The sequence below is a fragment of the Globicephala melas genome, chromosome 1 (assembly GCF_963455315.2).
Source record: "Globicephala melas chromosome 1, mGloMel1.2, whole genome shotgun sequence".
Classification (NCBI taxonomy): domain Eukaryota; kingdom Metazoa; phylum Chordata; class Mammalia; order Artiodactyla; family Delphinidae; genus Globicephala; species Globicephala melas.
This window is the reverse complement of record NC_083314.1, coordinates 183313918-183335620: the sequence shown is the minus strand read 5'-3', so window position 1 is coordinate 183335620 and position 21703 is coordinate 183313918. Positions and strand designations below refer to the sequence as shown.

The window sequence follows — 21703 nt, the reverse complement described above, 5'->3', positions numbered from 1 at the left end:
CAGCTCCCGGGATCTCCAGATTGGACCTGCTGCCCCTCAACTCCAAGTGCGGCTCCTTTCAGACTGCTCCCTCACCCCGCGGCCCACCCTCTGCCCCATTCTTTTCCTGGCAAAGCCCTGGAAATAACTTTAACGCAGCCAAGGCTTTCTGGAGGCCCTACCTCACGTGGCTCTTCCCCTACTGCACAGATGGCCCCCATATTTATTTTAGCCACTGTTCAGGCTTGGCCTGTCAGCCAAGTCTCGTTGCCTCTACCAGGCCCCACCCTGGGAGCGAGGGCCGAGGGGCTGAGCTCTCGCTCTCGGAGAGGCGGTTACAGACACAGACCCCCGGCTGGCTGGCTAGCTTTCTTTCTATTTGAACTCTTCTGGGAGCAAAATTCTTTTCCCTGCTAATATACTCTCAAAGATAGTCCAGAAACCATTTAACTTACATACATGGGCCCAAAAGGAAAAATGACGATGAACTCCCACTGGAGTTTATCCCGCTCAATACTGAAACAGAGAAAAGGTGCCGGGCACTTGCTGGGGTTTCCCGTCTTCCCCACTATGGCGCCCAGATTTCACTACCCCCTTTCGATGTTTTCCCCATAATTTCTACTAAACATTTAAATAATTTCCGAGAATAAAATGGTCTATCTATGTACGTAAGAAAATCACACAATTAAATTCACATTCTCAAAAATATTTAATGATACAGAAGTTCACATATTAAGTGAAAAGAGCTGGATAGAAACCACACATACAGTTGGACACCAGTTTTATAAAACAAACACACACGTGCATTTTAGAAAAACACTGGACAAGACAGCATCCCAGCAACCACAGGGAGTCCGTGGTGGGGACTTCAGGATCATTTCCTACATGGTGAACTGGTCACACAATTTTAAAAGCAGTTAGCAGGGTTTATGAGAAACTCCCAGGAGCGGGTGATCGGTGGAAGCCCTGGGACCTTCCTCTCCGGAGCCCTGGGCAGGACCCACAGCAGGAAGAATGCTGTTAAGGGAAACCTGCCCGGGGACCGCCAGGTAAGGTGGTTTCCGGTGCCGACAGTTTCTGCTTTGTCCCAGTGTGACTGTGAGGGATACGATCGTGGTCCTGCCTTCTGGATTTACAACCCTTAGAGACAGGCCGCATGCTAAGAGTTACTGCTTCGCCTGCTGTAGACACGCCTCTCGCCCTCCTCACGCAGGGGCCCCGAGGGAAGCGCTATCCGCCCATCTTAGAGGACACAGGCTCAGGTTAAATACGCCCTCAGAGCTACACTGCTAGCCAGTGGCCCAGCCAGAAGGTGAACTCAGAGCTCCAACATCAAAGCCTGCTGCCTTAACCACGACATGGCCTCAACCAAATCTAAGGGAAACAACTACCAGACGCTTTAATAATCACCGTCCCACGTCCCTTGGTCCTCTCGCCGTCTGTCGGGCAGAAACCTGAGTGCCCAGAAGGGTGAGGACCCGCCTGTCACAGGGACCCCAGGAGCGGCAGCGGCAGCTTAATTTTCTTAAAATAAGCATGTACTGCTTTAAAAATCACACACAGAAATGACTGAGTTTTTGTTAAGAGCATCTCCAACGCAGAACTCTCACTACCCGTCCTGAGCCATCGCAGACAGTGGAGATGCCAGAAAGCCCAAACCATCGCCACTGATCATCCCACACACCAGGTGGCTGCGCCGTTGCCAGTCTGACTGGCACACCTGGAGCTGACCACAGCGCCCTGTCTCCAGCATCTCTGGATGCTGACAGAGGCCTAGGTGGGCTCCTCGGCCAGGCCATCTCCAGCCTCCGTAAGGCCAGCTGACCAATGGCTGACAGCTCCCTCTAGCGGCAACGTTTGTTTTCTTTACCGATGGGGACTGAAGCCCGCAGCCTTAATGGCCAGCAGGAAACAGGCTAAAAGCGAGCCTGGATTTAATGAAAACGCAAATGACGGGCCACCACTTGCTGCTAAAGACCTACAGTATTATTGTAAAGGTACAGGAACTTGGGAAGGAGGCAAAAAGTTGATGGTGGATTGTCTGTTAATAGTCTTTGCAAGGCCAAGAAAGAAAACCATGTACAAGTTAAATTTAGATATAAATAAGAAGCAACTAAGAAGCTAGACATTAGGGTGGGGGGGTGGGATGAACTGGGCGATTGGGATTGACATGTATACACTAATATGTATAAAATGGATAACTAATGAGAACCTGCTGTATAAAAAAATAAATAAATTTTTTTAAAAAAGAAGCCCTTCCTGCAGGGCCCCCTTTGTTCCTCTGGTAGAAAGAATCACAGTAAATACAAGTCTCCGTATGCAAATTAAATGGTTCCCACCGCAAAAAAAAAGGAAGCTAGACATTAAATGGTCTCTAGGGTATCACACCTGATCCTGGATGGTGACAAGGGCTCTACAAGATGAGATGAGAAGCCATGTGAGTACTTAAGACAATGACAGTCAACGGTTTAAATGAACGTAAACATTAAAACCCACACATCATAATAGCTGTCCTTCAACACATTCTGCTAGGAAGCTGGAATTCACACCACCAGTTTGAAAGGCTACCTCAATGTCCTAAACGCAGAAATGGTGACCTGACCTGGCTGTCCGGATTGTTTACCAAAACCACTTCCAACCTGGGAGGTTAAAGAATCCTGACCACCAGGAAGAAGATGGAGTTCCATCGTTGGCCCCAAAGCCCCCTGGGAGAACAGCACCATCACCGACACAGAGTTCAGGTCCAGCCACCGAGCCCAAGAGCATGAACTGCTCCCCCGGTCCTTCTTCCGAACAGCCTAGTGTCCGGCTCTGCCCACTGTGCGTTTTTAATCTCAGATGTGAAGTCAATTAGGACAAATCTGGTTTTAAAGAGGCCCCAAGACAGGCTTCCTGGATTTGAGAGCATTTTTTCAGCATCAGATTTTAAAAAGGAAGAAGAAGAAGGGCTCTGGAGTCAAACTTTTATCTCTGAAACACTGATTAACTTTAACAGACCAAACAGAGGCTTAACCCTTGGCCCACACGCATGGACGGGGTTGGAGAGCATCCAACGCGCAGGGATGGGAACGCCCCCCGCCCCGGGGGAAGGACCACAGGGCGCCACCACATTCCGCTACGCCCTCCATCCTGCTGGCCAGACTGCCTTCCTCCTTAGGACGTTTCTGTGGCTCCCATTACTCTATTTTTATCCAGATGCCAACAACCAGGTCCGGCAAAAACTTTATGAGGAATCTACCATGTTCTTTCTGTTTCAATGGCGCACAAACTTTCCCCTGCTGCTTTACTCCCTTAGAAAATAAAACAGAAGACCAGGGCAAACCTCTAGGTCATGTCGACTTAAGAACAGACTTAAATGTACTCTAAACATATCCATGAGTCATGCAGCGTTGTGCTACGTCAGCACACCGTTCCGTTCGTGGCCACAGAACCCCATCGGTCCGCTGGCGCCGGCCTGGAGACAGAGTCAAGCTCTCGGAAGAAAAGGTCCTTCCCTGATTAAGAACATCAGGATCAGTTTGTTTTTCGATAGAATTTAGGTTTGGGGTGTAATTTCTCTTTACGTGTTTCCTCAATTTCTCTTGCTCCAATTTTCTCTGATGCTCCAGGAAGTTTAAAATTATAATCTGTTGTGATGTAAGGTATTGTCCCTTCGAGCCCACGCTGAAATGGAAACACAGAGAAACTACTTCAAATCCAGCGAAGATGGAAGGAAGACAGTGTTAAAAGTGAGAGTCTGAGGAAGGTCCTCTCACTCCTAAGACACTCGGCTCCGCTCCCCTGGAAGGGCCCACTTACAATTCAACCCCACAAACACATCAAACAGCATGAGAATGGGGGTGGGGACTTCTCTCTCAAACAGGCAGAACGAGCCGGTGGGGAGGGGGACACTGGTGCCTCCCCAGCTGCCTGCAGGTCCTGCCATTTGGTTTGGGGCCACACGGATGACCTTGGCCAACGTGACCCTCCATGGCCTTCCCACGGGGACCCCTGAAGACTGTCTTCAGGGAGGGCTCATCATGGGGACGCCACCTCTGCTCTTTTCTCCCACACGCACGTCTGCAATGTCGGCTCCACCACGGGGCTCCTGGCCGTGCGTGATGGCGACTCTGGGCCCCAGACCTTTAGGCCACGCTGACACACCACCATGGGGTGTGAGCTCCCCAGACAATAACCTGCTCCCCCGTGACTCTCGCCCCGACTTCAGGCCCCCACTGTGGACACGGCCAGCGAGCTCCAGGGCTGCCCCCGGGGGCCGTACTCACCTGGCTCTTGAGAACACACTGTGGAATGGAAATGGTTCCAACCAGCAGACAGTTCACGTTTCTTAGCTCTTCCGGGGGCACAGGAGTGAGGATGTGGTAAAGCCTCTTCTCCATGTCGATCCCTCTACAAATTCCTTGAAAGCACACAAAACACACAAAAATCACCCTTTCTGGAAGATATCAAACTTCCCCACCACTCAGAATTGTAGAATGGCTTTTAAAATAAGAGTTTCAAGTTCAACTGTGTTTTGCTTTAAAAATACAAAGTGGCATATGTGAATATCTGAAGACTCTTGGTACCCTTCTCCTAGTTCAGCTGTGAGAAACCCAAGTCCCACACTGTCTTAACTAAGGCGCACCCGGGCCAGGGAGAAAGCCACCAGTGGGGAATGCAAAGATGACTCAGCCTCTCCCCACCGCCAATCCCTTCTTTACGGTCTGTACTAAGCACATGAGTTCTGTGGAATGCTTTCGAGAAGCTCAGCGTTGTATAAATCAAGAACACATATTGACTGAGGGCTCTGCTAATCTTGAGGTGTGTAGGCCCAGCCCCCTTCCAGAAGCATACACTGACGGTTACTGATCTCAGTGAGCCGGGGGACGATCACGTGAGGCAGGTTTGGTGAGGGACGCAGGGACCCAAGGCTGCCAGGCACCATGAGGCTGGGTCCACATGCTGGACCTGTGCGAAGGGACGCACCAGGATGCAGTGTGATCTCGTATGTGCTCAGATCACCCCTGACCGTGGGGAGTCCAGTTACACAGCTTTTCCACTAGTCCAGGGCAAGAAATGAGACGGGCGTGGTGAGAAGAGGTGAGATGGAGGAGTCTGACTTTCTGAAAACGAAACCACCAGGCCTGCGAGTAGGCTGGATGTGGAGAATGAAAGCAAGGGGGTGCCAAGGAGGACCCAGGGGCCTGACCCAAACACCAGAGTACATCTTCAAAGGACTGTTCATGGCCTGGGAACTAGGGATGGTGTGGGCTGGGAGGAGATCTGGGGAGAACATCAGGGAAGGGGTAGAAAGACCTATCAGGACTCAGTTTGGGACCCAAGTCTTAGGTGCCGGCGAGACATCCAAGCGGAGAAGTGCCGTGCTCACACGGGCTTGGAGCTCCGATGCACCGCTGTGCTGGAGAAACCCCACGGACGTCAGCCTAAGATGGACTCAGAGCCCCAGCAGTGGGTGGGAGGGCCCACGGAAAACATGTCAGATGAGAAGGAGGCCGCGACCAGGCCCTTAGGAATCTTGGAGGAGAAGCAGAGAAAGCACCGCTTCTTTCCTGCCCTCCAGCCCGCAGAGCCCGCTGTACAGAAGACAGAGAAGCTAAGCTCGCTGGCCACGCCAGCCAAGTGACGGCGACAAGGTCAAGCCCAGCCATCGACAGTTAAGAAGCGGGTCAGTTTCAGTAGGTTTACAGACAGTGTCCCTCTCAGACTCACCAAACCCCAAACAATCACAGATGGGCGTCTGGGCAAGCAGGATGGGCCCACTTGCGTATCCTCTGACATCATCCAGGATCTTGCAAAGCCCAACCCAGCTGGCGTTCACAGCGTATAATATGTGGGTAGGAGCGACATCAGCGTGGATAATCCGGAGTGCCACGGCATTGAAAGGGACCTGAAAGATACATGCGCATCCCCCTCTATGAATTCTACTTGAAAGACTACTTTTAATTTTTACAAGTCGACTCACCAGCTATCTGACGTTCTATCTGCCAAACCACCTACCAAGAAATATCTAAACAGAATGCGAACACCAACCAGCATTTGTTTAGTGCTTCACCGTTCTAATACAGAGAACCTAGGAAACTTAAACAAAGCTCCTGTATACCAGCAATACCTGCTAGAAATCTAAACTGAATGCCTGGAACTTTGTCTACAGAGACACAATGAGATGCAAGTTTGGAGACATCCTACATGAGCTGAAGTTGACGGAGGGAGACTATGGAAACCCCTCACTGAGGTCTCCTGATGGGAGAAAGTAAAAATCCATTCAGCGAGAAAAAGCCTCCATTCACTCCCTAATTTAATTATTGCAATAAGAAAAATGGATTGCATTCCCGGAGCACGAGGTAAATAATTACTTTTAACATGTAACTTTCTGGGTAATTTCAAACTTTTAAAGTAGAAAAACTTTTTTTTTTTTTAATTTTATTTTTGGCTGCGTTGGGTCTTTGTTGCTGCACATGGGCTTTCTCTAGTTGCAAGGAGTGGGGGCTACTCTTCGTTGCGGTGCGCGGGCTCTAGGCACTTGGGCTTCAGTAGTTGTGGCGCGCGGGTTCAGTAGTTGTGGCTCGCGGGCTTAGTTGCTCTGCGGCATGTGGGATCTACCTGGACCAGGGCTCAAACTTGTGTCCCCTGCATTGGCAGGCGGATTCTTAACCACTGTGCCACCAGGGAAGTCCCCCTCACATTTGTTTTTGAAGCCTAAATAATATGTATAACAAAATGCTTTTCTGGGGACTTCCCTGGTGGCGCAGTCATTAAGAATGACTGCCACAACTACTGAAGTCAGTGCACCTAGAGCCTGTGCTCTGCAACAAAAGAAGCCACCACAACGAGAAGCCCACACACGGCAATGAAGAGTAGCCCCCACTCACCGCAAGCAGAGAAAAGCCTGCGCAGCAACGAAGACCTAATACAGCCAAATAAATAAAATTTTAAAAAAACTGTTTAAAAAACAAATGTGAATTTGTAACAAAAGGCAGTTTAAATTACTGGCAGCTAAGTTTCACGTTCAGTTATAGAGCATCGTCAAGTGAGTAAATTGCAGTAAATCAACCAAAACTCCATTAAACCAACTGCCTTAGGTTGTTCAGTGGAGATGACATGGAAGCCTAGAGCCAATCTCTCCATCAGGCTCAGGAAACGCATCCTTGCCCCCCAGGTCACAGCCCCTGCCTGTGCAACCTCAGGCCAGTGTGTCTGCCTGGCTGTGCCCGGTTTTCTACACTGTAAGCGGGGTCTATAACAGCACCTCCCCGGCAGGCTGCCACCCCAGGTAATGTGCTCGGCAGAGCGCGCGGCACAGCGGGCGCTCAGCACTGCACAGGCCACGCAGCAGAGCTGAGTACCCTGGGCTCTAGAGTCAGGCCGCCTGGGCGCCAGTCCCGGCCCAAACTTTTCCTATGGGCCTTTGGGCAAGCTGACTCAGTGCCCCTGGCCTCAGTTCTGCCGTCTGCAAAGTGCGGATAATAACAGCGCCTCGGTGAGTAAAGGAGTTAACCCAGGCTTAGAAGAGAGCACGGCACAGGGTGAGCACTTAGAAATGCTACCTGTTGCTGTTTCATTCTGTCATCATTTGGAATCCTAACGTTATGGTGGTTTCTTCCCAAATGAATTTCTTCAGAGGTTGGAATCCAAGATGCATGTACCCTAGTGCCAGAACCTACTTGCGACGATATGTGAAACAGTTTAAGAGTGTTCTCCGGGCGCCAGGCCCTGCTGTGAGCACTCGTGAAGCCTGCACAAGCGTTCTGCGAGGTCTGGCACCGCTGTTCCCAGCTGAGAGCCCAAGTTGCACCCAGCCAGTCAGTGCAAGGGCGGAGATGGGCTGCCAGGGCGTAATCCCAGCGCCAGGCCCAGCACAGCAGTGAAGAGCTCGGCTCTGGAGCTGGGCTGCCTGGCTCTGTGGCCAGCTGTGCCACTCACACTGGATCACTCAGCTCCCTCTGTAAAGCGGGGACAGTCACCAAATCTACACCATAGGGCTGCCCTGAGGACTAAATGAGTGAGGCGCTATGAAGTGGTCAAGGTGCTCTTGGCACACAGGCACGGGCGTGTTTAAGTAACCCAAATAAAGACAATTCCAAGAGTTCAGATCACCTGATAGGGTGTCAGACCATGTAAGGGACACAGTGGCTTTGGCACTGGGGGCTGCAGCTGGCCAAGGTAACTCAGCACTGCCAACTCGCGAAGGACTTTGTTATGTGATTCTCTGAAAAGGAAATCACAACGAGGTAAACAGAGATTTAACCTTCCAGGCCCACCTCCCACTAGAGACATCACACAGATTCTACGCACACAGCCCACGTTCCAACCTTAGCATCTGCAGACCCTGCCCTTCCATAAACCCCCTGGAAATCCTTCAAGTCAAAGGCCCTGGCAAGCAGACCTGGAAGCCAATTCTGGATGTTTCCACTGGCAAAGTAACCATTCAGAAAATAACTGACTCTCCTTCATAAATAGATAGCTGTGACAGAGATCTGAAAAATTTTAGAGGACTATTCCTTTGAAGGAATTGAGGACAGAAGGCCTTGTAAGACTGAAGAAAACTAACTTCTCCAGCCATGACGCTTTGCTTACCTATTTCTTGGAGTTTTTCCAGACACAAACTCCGACTTAACGGACATCAGTTTGAATCCAGTAAACAGAAGTGGATTCTCCTTTTCTTCGTCAGCAAATTCTAAACTGTCTGCAAATTCTGCCAGGTGGAACCCTCTGTTTCTGACTTTGGACGTGCTCTTTGTGTACAAGCCGTCCATGTTGTCCACGTAGCTTGGGCTGAGGTCTGGCATGTACCTACCCCGGTCGGAGCTGAACTGAACGACGTGGCTGGGCGACAGCAGTCGGATCAGGTCAATAAGAAGCAGGAGACCCTCGTCTACGAGGAAGGAGACCACGGGAGCACAGTTAGCGCACAGAGAGGCGACGCACTCCTGCAAAAAGCTGGACTCCTTCTGAGACAAGGAATTGCCCCAAAACCGGGCTTCGGCACTAATGTCTGGAAGCCACGCACTTATCCCCACTGCCCAACCCTCCCGTCCAACCCATGCGCCTCGGCGGGCTTACCTGCCACCCAGCCCATCGTGTTGACGATAAGAGGGGACTCTCTCTTGTAGGAGCCGAACACATACTTTATTATCTCAATATAATTTTCAAAGCTGTTTTTACAAGAAGGCTTCCCATAATAGACCATTTTCTGGGGTGTCCTCTGGTGGGTGAAAGGTGGTCCTAAGACGATAAAGATGAGCGTCATCGATCCGGGAGAACCTAAGAGGCGGCGAGGGTTCTGGTCCAGCCATCGTCACTGACGAAGCTCCTCAGGAAATCCGAGCCCGTCCTACCACTAGGAATAGCTGTGCTCCTACTTTCGGAAGTCTAAGCTGTCAACTTCATACAAAGACACGCTCACGATTACGTACACAGTTAACCCCAACTAAGTCCTAATACAGCCACTCACTCAACAAACATTTACTGAACACCTACTGAATGCTGGGCATTGTCCTAGATACCTAGGACATTTCTGTGAACTGAACAAACATCCCTACAGGGCTTACACACTAAGGAAACGACGATTAATAACAGCAGCAGTCACCTGTTGGACTACAGTACTGTGTCCTACTGTATGCTTCACACACAGTCTCTAGTTTTCATAAACACCCTGTGAGACAGGAAGCATTACTTTTCCCCATTTTTACAGACAAGGAAATTGAGAAAGAGATTAACCTGACCAAGGTCACACAGCTAGTAGAAATCAGCTGGACTTGAACTCAGGTGGTCCAGCTCCAGAGCTGATACTCCCTAATCACAACAGCAGTCTGTCCATCCCCTCTGGCTGGGGCCAGCGCCCACAGCAGACAGGTGGCCAGGACGACATCGCAACACAGTTGGCGAGGCAAGGGCCTTGGTCAATGCGGTTGGGGCGAGGCTCCCCTCCAGGTCGGGGCCAGGGGATTCGGGGCAGCCCACAACAGAGAGGGTGGCCTGCGTCGTCGAGGGGCTGGGCCAATACGTAAATATACTGCGAGTAGCGGCAGCCAGGGTTCTTACCATCAGAGAAGGAACTTACAAATACGGAAGGGGGAAGGCTACCTAGAATGAACCCTGGGCGCTAGATTAGAATCGGAATGATCAGTGCAGGGAACTCCCTGGCGGTCCAGGGGTTAGGACTCCACGCTTCCACTGCAGGGGGCCCAGGTTTGATCCCTGGTCAGGGAGCTAAGATCCCACAAGCCACGTGGTATGGCCAAAAAAAAAAAAAAAGATCAGTGCAAACTCATGGCTCTTAATAAACAGACAGATAGAGATAGACATAGAAATATGTGTGTGTACATATATGTGCACACACACACATATATACGTACATACGTGACATGCGTGGGTTTAAGCATATGCATATTCCCTAACTCTGTCCATGGAGAGGATCTAGAAGAAATGACACCCAGAAGAAGATAAAAATAGCACACCTAGTTAGAGTGGAAAACCCTGGCAAACACTATCTTAACCAACTGATCAAAGCTAACATGTCTGGCAACAGGACAAACTGACAGCATGTTGATATGACACACGGAGAACAGCGTCACTTCTAAATCGAACCACAGGGGAGCCTACAAACGTACCCTTCGAATTGTCAAGGTCATAAAAGATAAGAAAAGCCGGAGGAACTGTTCCAGACTAAAGGGGACTAAAGATTTGTAAGTACACACTGGGCCTACACAGATGATTGGAACAGTGGACAAAATCGAGTAACCACACTGTAGCAAATGTTACTACCCTGATTCTGGTGGTTGTACTATGATTACACAGCAGTGTCCTTGTTTTTAGAAATACCCACTGAAATACTAAGGGATAAAAAAGGAAAAAAAATTAAATTAAGTAGAGAAAATGTAAAAGAGGAACAACGAAAACAGCTAAAGAGCTAAGTCTAAACAATTTTTCTTTTTTGGCTGCGCTGTGTGGCTTGCAGGATCTCAGTTCCCAGACCAGGGACTGAACCCAGGCCATGGCAGTGAAAGCCTGGAATCCTAAACATTAGGTCACTAGGGGCCTCTCCTAAACATTTTTTTTTTTTTAACATCTTTATTGGAGCATAATTGCTTTATAATGGTGTGTTAGTTTCTGCTTTATAACAAAGTGAATCAGCTATACATATACAGATATCCCCATATCTCCTCCCTCTTGCGTCTCCCTCCCACCCTCCCTATCCCAACCTAAACACGTATTTTTTAGAAAGCTGTTAAAATAAAGTAAATGTATTTAAAAATTCTTACTGACTAAAAGCGTGTTAAATCGCTAATATATCTAGCAACCTAATGTGATACCGTCTGCTTCCTTTAAAAATCAACTTAACAAAAGTCACACAATTACCTGAACAGGAACAGAAAAAGCATTTGACAAAATCCAACATCCTTCCATGATAAAAAACATTCCACAGACTAGGAATAGAAGACAACTTCTTCAACCTGACAGAGGTAAAGTGAAAAAGCCACAGCTAACATTTTGCTTAATGGTACAAGACTGTACGCGTTACCTCCAAGATCAGGAACAAGAAAATGATGTTTACTTTCTATTCAACACTGTACTAAAGGTTCTAGCCAGAGGTACCAGACAAGAAAAAGAAATAAAAGGCATCCAACTTGGAAATGAAGAGATAAAACTATCTCTATTCACAGATGACATGGCCTTATATATAGAAAATCCCAAAGAATTCAAAAGAATGCTACTAGAGGTAATAAAGGAATTCAGTAAAGTTACAGGGCATAAGATCAAAACACAGAAGTCAGTTATGTTTCTATACACCAGCAATTAGCAATATGAAAAGGAAATTAGAATAGCAATTCCACTTACAATAACTAAAAGAATTAAATCCTTAGGAATAAATCTAACCAAGGAGGTAAAATACTGCTTAAAGAAATTAAAAAGGGAGTTTCCCTGGTGGCGCAGTGGTTAAGAATCTGCCTGTCAATGCAGGGGACACGGGTTCGAGCCCTGGTCCGGGAAGATCCCACATGCCGCGGAGCAACTAAGCCCGTGCGCCACAACTACTGAGCCTGCGCTCTAGAGCCCGCAAGCCCCAACTACTGAAGCCTGTGTGCCACAACTACTGAAGTCCGCATGCCTAGAGCCTGTGCTCTGCAACAAGAGAAGCCACCGCAATGAGAAGCCCGCGTACCGCAACAAAGAGTAGCCCCCGCTCTCAGCAACTAGAGAAAAACGGCATGCAAGCAAAGACACAATGCAGCCAAAAAAAAAATTAAATTAAATTAAATGAATGAATAAATAAATTTATTTTTAAAAAAAAGGGACTTCCCTAGTGGTCCAGTGGGTAAGACTCTGTGCTCCCAATGCAGGGGGTCCGGGTTCAATCCCTGGTCGGGGAACTAGATCTCGCATGCCACAACTAAAAGTCTGCATGCCGCAACTAAAGATACCCTATGCTGCAAGGAAGATCCCGTGTGCCGCAACTAAGACCTATGACCTGGCGCAGCCAAAATAAATAAACAAATATTAAAAAAAAAAAGAAAAGAAATTAAAGAAGACCTAAAAAATTACAGACTGAAAACAATCCCTATCAAAATTCTAATAGCCTTTTCCCCAGAAATGGAAAAGCCTATTCTCAAATTCATATGGAATTGCAAAGGGTCCCAAAAGGCCAAACAATCTTGAAAAAGAATAAAGTTGGAGGACTCCCATTTCCCAACTTTTAACCTACTACAAAGGTACAGTAATTAAAAGTGTGGTGCTGGCCTAAGGGCAGACATAAACCAAAGGAATAGAATAAAGAGTCCAGAATGATTTTCAACATGGGTGCCAAGATCACTCAGTGGGGAAAGGACAACAAATGGATATTGGAAAACTGGACATCCACGTGCAAAAGAACAAAGTTGGACCCTCCCTTGTATCATACACAAAAATTAACTCAAAATGGATCAAAGACCTAAGTGTTAGAGCAAAAACTGACAAAATTCCTAGAAGTAAGGAATTAACATCCAGAATATATAAAGAACTCCTAAATTCAACAAAAACAAAGAACCCAATTCAAAAATGGGCAAAGGGGGACTTCCCTGGTGGCGCAGTGGTTAAGAATCCACCTGCCAATGCAGAGGACACAGGTTTGAGCCCTGGTCCGGGAAGATCTCACATGCCACAGAGCAACTAAGCCCATGCGCCACAGCTACTGAGCCCCCGTGCCACAACTACCGAAGTCCGCGCACCTAGAGCCCGCACTCCGCAACAAGAGAAGCCACTGCAATGAGACGCCCGTGCACTGCCCACCCTCGCCGCAACTAGAGAAAGCCCACGTGCAGCAACGAAGACGCAACGCAGCCAAAAATAAACAAATTAATTAATTAATTAAAAAGATGGGCAAAGGACTAAACTAGACATTTCTCCAAAGCAGATGTACAAATGGCCAATAAGCACATGAAAAGATGCTCAACTCCATTAGTCATTAGGGAAATGCAAATCAAGACCAAAAAGAGATATCACTTCGCATCCACAAGAAAGGTCATAATTAAAATAACAAAAATTGGGACTTCCCTGGTGGTCCAGTAGTTAAGAATCCGCCTTCCAATGCAGGGGACACGGGTTCCATCCCTGGCTGGAGAACTAGGATCCCACATGCCCTGGGGCAACTAAGCCCGCGCTCCACAGCCTGCACACCACAACTACTTTGTTCAAGATCACAACAGGCAGAAAATGAAAACAATCCAAGTGTCCATCAACAGTTAAAAGGATAAACAAAATGTGACATAATGGAATAATTTTCAGCCATAAAGAGGAATTACTTTTGACATATGCTACAATACGAACAGACCTTAAAACCTTTATGCTTAGTGAAAAAAGCCTGACACAGAAGGACAAATATTGCATGATTCCACTTATATGAGGTGCCTAAATTAGGCAAATTCATAGGAACCGAAAGTAGGCTGGCGGTACCTAAGGGCTGTGGGGGACTGGGGTGGGGAATGGGCTACTGTTTAACAGGTATAGCATTTCAGTTTGGGACAGTGAAAAAGTTTTGGAGGTAGATAGCGGTGGTGGTTACACAACACTAGGAATGTATTTAATGCCACCGAACTGTACACATGAATAGTTAAAATGATAAATCTCATATTATGTATATTTTTGTATTAAAAAAAAGCAGTGTGGGAGTTCCCTGGTGGCCTAGTGGTTAGGATTCCAGGCTTTCATTGCCGTGGCCAGAGTTCAATCCCTGGTTGGGGAACTGAGACCTTGCAAAGCCTCAAGGCAAAGCCAAAAAAAAAAAGGCAATGTGGGACTCTGATTTGGATTCTGAAATATAAAAAGGATATTAGTAGGATAACTGATGAATTCTGAAAAAAGACCTATAGATTAGTTAATAGTATTATATCAATAGTTAACAGTATTAAATCAATGTCAATTTTTTTTCTTTTTTTTTGTGGTACGCGGGCCTCTCACCGCTGCAGCCTCTCCCATTGCGGAGCACAGGCTCCAGACACGCAGGCTCAGCGGTCATGGCTCACGGGCCTAGCTGCTCCGCGGCATGTGGGATCTTCCCGGACCGGGGCACGAACCCGCATCCCCTGCATCGGCAGGCGGACTCTCAACCACTGCGCCACCAGGGAAGCCCCAATGTCAATTTCTTGATTTAGATCATTGTATAGGGGTATATAAGATGTTAATATTACTGAAAAGTGTTTCCAATTTACATAAAATAAAATGGATGGGGATTCCACTTACTAAAATGGAACCCTAGAAAGGTCTTATTGGGTTTTTGTTTTTGTTTTTTTGAGGCTAGAGGAATAGTTATGGGAAGACCATGAGTTTGGGAGTGGGGGAGAATGTTCTTTTTTTTATATTTTATACTTTTGTATGCTTTGAAATTTTTTTTTTAAACAATACTTTTTTTTATTATTTATTTTATTTATCTATCCTTGGCTGCTTGGCCACGTTGGGTCTTCATTGCTATGCGCGGGCTTTCTCCAGTTGCCGCGAGCGGGGGCTACTCTTCGTTGCGGTGCACGGACTTCTCATTGCGGTGGCTTCTCTTGTTGCGGAGCATGGGCTCTAGGTGCGCGGGCTTCAACAGTTGTGGCTCGTGGGCTCTAGAGCGCAGGCTCAGTAGTTGTGGCGCACAGGCTCCGTGGTATGTGGGATCTTCCCGGACCAGGGCTCGAACCCGTGTCCCCTGCATTGGCAGGCAGATTCTTATCCACTGCGCCACCAGGGAAGCCCTCTTTGAACTTTCTGTATCATTACTTTCGCACTGTATAAAACCAAGACATTTAGAAAGTATATAATACATACCTAGAACCGGTTCTGTAACGTTAAGTAGAGAAACGCAACCTGGTGGAGTGAATTCTGTCTGCCCCAGATCACATTCCAAGTAGTCAATGCAGGGTATACTGAAGATTTAAAAGAAAGAAAGAAAATCTTAACAAGTGTCACTGTGCCCAAAGGGTACATCAGATTGTAAAGATTCTAAGTGAGGCACAGGCATAATCCACCCCATGCAGCCTCACAGGCAGGACGCTCCGAAGACGACAACCAACACAGCAGAAGGACGGTAAAGAGAAAGTGGGACGCAGGCAAGGCCACAGTGTCCACTCAACATGTGGATGAAATTTTGCCTTTCTTAACATTTTATTTTTAAAATACAACAGAATTTATCCCTACCCTGACTCTCTGGATTTGGACAAATACATTTTCAGAGAGCAAGTGACAACTCCCACAAGCTCACCGACAGGGAAGGTGGGTATACCTGAGAGCGCCATCACTTCACCCCAAAACCTGGTATAACCAGACGGCCTCACTCAGCTGAGTGGCTTTGCAGGGTTGTATATAATCTCTACTTAGGAGTCAGGATGCATTCCCATCTAGTTTCTCAAATCAAAAATCCTACTTCCTGCCAAAAATCTAGCAATATGTCAAAAATACGCTTACCTATTTAACAACTGGTTAATCAGGTATCTAATAAATGTTGACTTTCCAATGTCCTGAGAGCCACAAACCAGAATGACAGGGCAGCCGTCTGCTTCTTCTGGAGGTGAAACAAACATTGACCCCTAAAATTAGCCATCTTCTTTAGGACGCTAATCATCAACAGTAACCCCCTGAGGCTTTGGTGGATAAACGCTAGACTGTATCGGTACCTATTACTCACCACAAGAAATGCTGACTAACTCTTCCATGACTGAAAAGGCACTCTCGGTTAAACGAAGGCCGTTTTTTTTTCTCTCTCTTCTAATGCCGACAGATTTCAAGGCGAAATACTCAGAGTTAATCTGGAAAGTTGGAATCTGAAAGTAACAATGTAAACTTTAAGAAAAGATGAAAACAAGCACACTTCTTTTTCTCCAGTTCTAAATTAATAAGACTTATGTAGTTGTGAGCTACAAAAGATAAATTTGATCCCTCCCTTTCTCTCACCCCCCAAATCCAACCCTCCGGTAAGTCTTGTTGACTCCCAAAGCCGTCCATGTCTCTATTTTCATAGCTTACGCTTACTACCAAGCTGCCACCACCTCTGCAGGAGACTCCAGAGAAAAAGAAAATGCATGAAAATTTAAAAGTGATGGCCACAAGGGGCTTCCCTGGTGGCGCAGTGGTTGAGAGTCCGCCTGCCGATGCAGGGGACGCGGGTTCCTGCCCCGGTCTGGGAGGATCCCACATGCCGCGGAGCGGCTGGGCCCGTGAGCCATGGCCGCTGAGCCTGCGCGTCCGGAGCCTGTGCTCCGCGGCGGGAGAGGCCACAACAGTGAGAGGCCCGCGTACCGCAAAAAAAAAAAAAAAAAAAAAAAAAGTGATGGCCACAAGAAAAATTCAACCGAAGACGCCAGCTGTAGAACAGGTTAGTGATTTGGAATAAAGTCAAGACAGTCTCCAAAAACATCAAGCAAAAAGACAAAGAGTTGAAAGGAGGGACTCCCCTGGTGGCCCAGCAGTAAAGAATCTGCTCTCCAATGCAGGTGATGGGCGTTCGAGCCCTGGTCGGGGAACTGAGAGCCCACATGCTGTGGGACAACTAAGCCAGCACGCCACAACTACTGAGCTCACGCGCCTCAACTAGAGCCCGCGTGCTGCAAACTACAGAGCCCATGCACTCTGGAGCCTGCGTGCCACAACTAGAGAGCGAGAGGAAAAGAAAAACCCACCGCCACTAGATAGAAGCCCGCGCACCGCAACGAACCACCCACGTGCCGCAACTAAGACCCGACGCAGCCAAAAACAAATAAATAATAAATAAATCTTTAAAAAAAGAGAGTTGAAAGGATGTGGAAGGTGGAGACATGAAGTCCGATGGCATTCTAGCAGAAGTAGCAGGAAACCACAGGAAAGCCACCGGAGGAATGAGAGCAGGGCCCTGGCAGAAGCAAGTGGGTCTCAGATGGAATAAGGGAGGACCCAGGAAGAGACCCCACCCATGATCACATCCGCATGCAATTCATCAACCCTGAGGAGAAGGACCTCATAAAAGGAGCAAGGGGCTTCCCTGGTGGCGCAGTGGTTGAGAGTCCACCTGCCGATGCAGGGGACACAGACGGGTTCGTGCCCCGGTCCGGGAGGATCCCACATGCCGCGGAGCGGCTAGCCCCGTGAGCCATGGCCGCCGAGCCTGCGCGTCTGGAGCCTGTGCTAGGCAACGGGAGAGGCCACAACAGTGAGAGGCCTGCGTGCCGCAAAAAAAAAAAAGGAGCAAGAATCAGCCTGGGGTGAGGATTCCTAGCAGGTATTCTGGATTCTAGAAAACAGTGGAGCAAGTCCTTCAAGGTTTCTAGGAAAACTTCTGTGAACCTGTAATTTTACACTCCGCTCAACTATCAATCACTGAGGGAAGAACAAGTACATCTTATAAAATGAGATAAGCGAAAGTTTACTATTTGCCTTATATGAAAATATAATTCCAGAATGTGTTAACGCGTAAGTGTGGAAAGGAAAGTTATCCAACAAAGATCATAAGGAGGATAAACAGTGCTGGTTGGGAAAGTCGCAGGGACAAAACAAAAGCTGAAAATAAATGAAAAAAGAATGAGTTTGATCGTGGCATCTGAAACATTCACTTGGTAACAAGGGATTTCCATTCCCTTCTCAATGGCTCCGACCAAGCTGCTGGATTCTGTACTAGATTAAATTTACATGACACAAGAGCTCATTCATTGTCCTGCCCTTGTTTCATATCTTCCAGCCTCCAACCCCCTCCTACTCCCTAAGTGATAACCTTGAACCATTTCACAGCGTAAGGGGAAGCAATCAGAAGAGACCTTCCCCTTGCCTCTGGCTCTGTCCCAGGCACTGCCTTCGGCCACTCTGAAGGAACTGCCTCTGCTCCTAAGGCCAACCCTCCACACAGACACCAGAACCTGTCCCTCGCGGTCCAATCCCCCACCTCGCTCCAGCCATCCTCTCCCTCACGCACCAGCGTGCTCTCCTGGGGATCTTTCCCACCTGCTGTGTTCAATCACGAGGTTGTTTTCCATCCACCTGCACAAAAACCAGAACTCTCTAGCTCATGTTCACTCCTCCCACCACTGTTTCATTTCTTTCTTCCCTTTAACAGCTAAACTCTCTAAAAGCAAAATCCCTTACTACTAAACCCTTGAGTTCCACTCTTCCCCAGGTCTTGACCCCATTCCAGTCAGGCCAGCCCCCTCAGCAATGCAATGAAACCACTCTTGTCCAGATGGTGATTCTGCACCCAAGTTCCCTTCTCAGGCCTCATCTCACCATCAGCTGCAGCGGGGCCTCCGGTCCTCCAGCGGCTCCCCGACCACGCCCACCTGCTGTGCTCAGTCTTTGTTGCTCTGGGCTCAGACCCTGAACCTTCTCGTTTTTACCTGTATCAACTCCTTGGCGTTACTATCCTGTCTCACGGGCTCCAGAACCCTCTTCTGCTGAAAGCTCCCAAATTTACATTCCCAACCTCCTCTCTGAACTTGACTCTCACACTGAACCTCCCACTTGACATCTCCAGCTGAATGTCTAAGAGGCATCTTTAAGCTACAGATTTAAGTCTCCTCCCACAGCGCCCCGTCTCCGTGCCCCCAAGCACTCACACCTCACACCCAGTCTGTCTGATTTCCTATAGAGTTGACTCGGTCTACTGGCTCGTGGGAGATAATTATAGTGACCGACCCGACTTCAGGAAATTAATACTAAGGGCAGCAAAAATTTGGAGGTGAAGAGAGAGATGGGATAAAGTGTAAGTACACTGAAATTACTCATTCTCATTCAGAGTTTAGAGAAAATTCACACTGTCTCAAGTTAGTAAATCAAAATATAAAGATAACCAGTTAAAAAAATATAAAGATAACCACTGAAGAAATATCAAAAGGCATATAACCAACTATAGTAGAAAACGATGACTTTCTCTGGGGAATGAAGCTAAGGGGGGTAGAAGAGACAATTTTCACGATATAGCCTTCTATACTGACTACTTTTACTTTACACACATGTCACATTCTGTACGACTTACAGCACAATGTGACAGACAGACTGATCTTCCAAAGGGGCATCCTACATAGTCATCTGACTGTTTTGGTGAAAGTAATTAGCAAAACTCTGAATGAAAACTGGTTCTACCTCTTGTACGAAAACGTAAGATAAACCTGGATGGCTGATTATGAAGTTCACAGTGGAGGTTTTCAGACGTTCCAGCAACAGAATGGAACACAGAGGAGAAAAATTCTTCATCAAACAGTATCTGTCATCTGTAAAGAGAGATATAAACTATCTTAGAAATAGCACGCCATTAAACTCTATGCCCTTTAGGACCTCCCTCTCCTCTGCTAAATTCCAAACTTTTGGAGACTAGGAATTATGTTTGAGAGACTTTTCCAGGAGGCCATATTGCATGATAGGAGCACACCTGGGTGGAGAAGTCAATCCAGGTTTGCTACCTAAATGCTGTGTGGCCTTGGGCAACTTTTCTCATCTGTAAAATCGTGAAAACAATAGCTTCACTCTCAAGACCCTGGTGAGAGTTTAAATAGATACAGTAAAGAGTACAAGTTCTAGGCCATAGTAAGCATCTGAAAATTATTCGCCTTGGGATTTCCCCGGCCGTCCAGGGGTTTAGACTCTGCGCTTCCAATGCAGGGGGCACGGGTTCAATCCCTGGTCGGGGAACTAAGATCCCACATGCCGGGCAGCGCAGCCAAAAAAAAAAAAAAAAAATTATTCACCTTATTATGATACATCCTTAGTAAATCACGCAGTTTTTTTCATTACCTTGGTTCAGATAAGATCTGAGCAAACTTCGGGCTTCCCTTTTCATCTCCTTCTTGCTTTTCTCATGCACTGAGTAATGAACTGCATTGATAGTCAGGCGACAGTGGGTATAGGTAGAGAAGACGTTTTGGGCAGGTTGGCCTTGGCTGATGGTAAAACCAAACACCTGCACCTGGCCATAGAGGCAGGTCACACGACAGATCCCGCTAAAAGTAAAGCCCTAGAGGGAAAGAAAAAATAAAGGAAGAAATAAGGTTACAGATTCTGTTACCAATGACAGAAAACTTCTAAGATCTTAACTGGCTACTCAGACATCAAAAGGAGACTGATTTCCAAGTAACAGAATACCTTGTAGGTGACTATCTAGTATTTTAAACTAATAGATTAAAATATTAATTTTTTTAACCTAAGATCATATCCTATGGCAGCTACAGGGACAGAGAGTCTGGTGAACACTGACCCGGGGGGGGCCCCCTGAACTCAGCTCTGCTGTACTCCTGGCTCCCTGTTCTTACAAATGTCCAGCGCCTGCCGAGTCTCTCCCGTTCTGGGGTTTTCATCTCCCTCCTGTATTGCAGGGGACCTCCCAGACCAACGTTCAGGTGAACGTCAGGGGCCCTGCAATCAGGCTGCCAGGGTTTGACTGCTGGCTCTACCTAGCTCTGCTGTATAGCTTTCTGGCAAGTTACCTAAGCTATATTCTTTCTTTCTGTAAACATTCCTAGCGGTAATGACTCCGTAGAGCATGCATGGGTACTAAATGGGTTCACATGCCCCAAATACTTAGAACACTTAGAGCCTGACATTTCTAAGCACTCGGTAAATGCTACCTATTATTATCATTACTATTAAAGTCCCTCCAGCCCCGAAGACTTAGAATTCCCTCGGGAGGGTCCTTGTTACGCTCTGCCCAGCACCACCGCCCGAGGAATGCGTCCAAAGAACCCGCAGGGGGACACGGGCCTCTCCCAGCCTGCAGCTCCCGGGGCTGCGTCCCTACCCTCCCCGCTCCGCCCTGCCGGCTCCCCGGGCGCGACCTACCTGCCCCAGCGGCAGCAGCAACACGGCGCGGCCCGAGCCGGCCGACCGCACAGGCGGGATGGGGAGGATCGCGGAACAACTCGGGGCCGGATCCTCGGGCGGGCGGGGGCTGGGGGCCGCGGTCTTGTGCCTCCGGGGCGCCGCCGCACGCGACACCAGACAGCCGCCCTCCCGCCAGTCCACGCCGGCCGCCTGGGCCTGCAGCAGTCGCCGCCGAAAGCGCCTTCGGCTGCGCCAGCGCAGCCTCCCGAGCCGGCGGCGGGGCCGATAGCTGAGGATGAGGTGCTGCCGGGCCTTGCGGGCCCGCAGCCACGTGGAGCGAGAAGGACCCCTCTTAAACAGCAGCAGCGAGTCGGCCATGCTGCCCACCGGCGCCTGCTCCTCGACAATCTCGCGAGATCCCGTCGCTCCGCCCCCGCGGCCCGTCCAGCGACCTGGGAGTCGCTGGCGTCCTCTGCCGGCGGCCTCGGCAGCGCTCCCG

At 48.3% G+C, this 21703-nt stretch overlaps 1 protein-coding gene across 1 annotated transcript; it reads right to left on the bottom strand.

The window, feature by feature from the left end:
- Positions 1-694: 694 nt before the first annotated feature.
- Positions 695-21601, bottom strand: NOL9 (nucleolar protein 9). The gene is made up of 12 exons (XM_030879989.2): positions 21223-21601; positions 20182-20401; positions 19534-19661; positions 16118-16253; positions 15898-15994; positions 15262-15359; positions 9040-9201; positions 8554-8851; positions 8074-8185; positions 5689-5866; positions 4245-4378; positions 695-3642 (listed from the first exon to the last, which is right to left on the bottom strand). The coding sequence occupies exons 1-12, from the start codon at positions 21580-21582 to the stop codon at positions 3493-3495; spliced, it is 2073 nt and encodes a 690-aa protein (XP_030735849.1). The 5' UTR covers positions 21583-21601; the 3' UTR covers positions 695-3492.
- Positions 21602-21703: the final 102 nt, after the last annotated feature.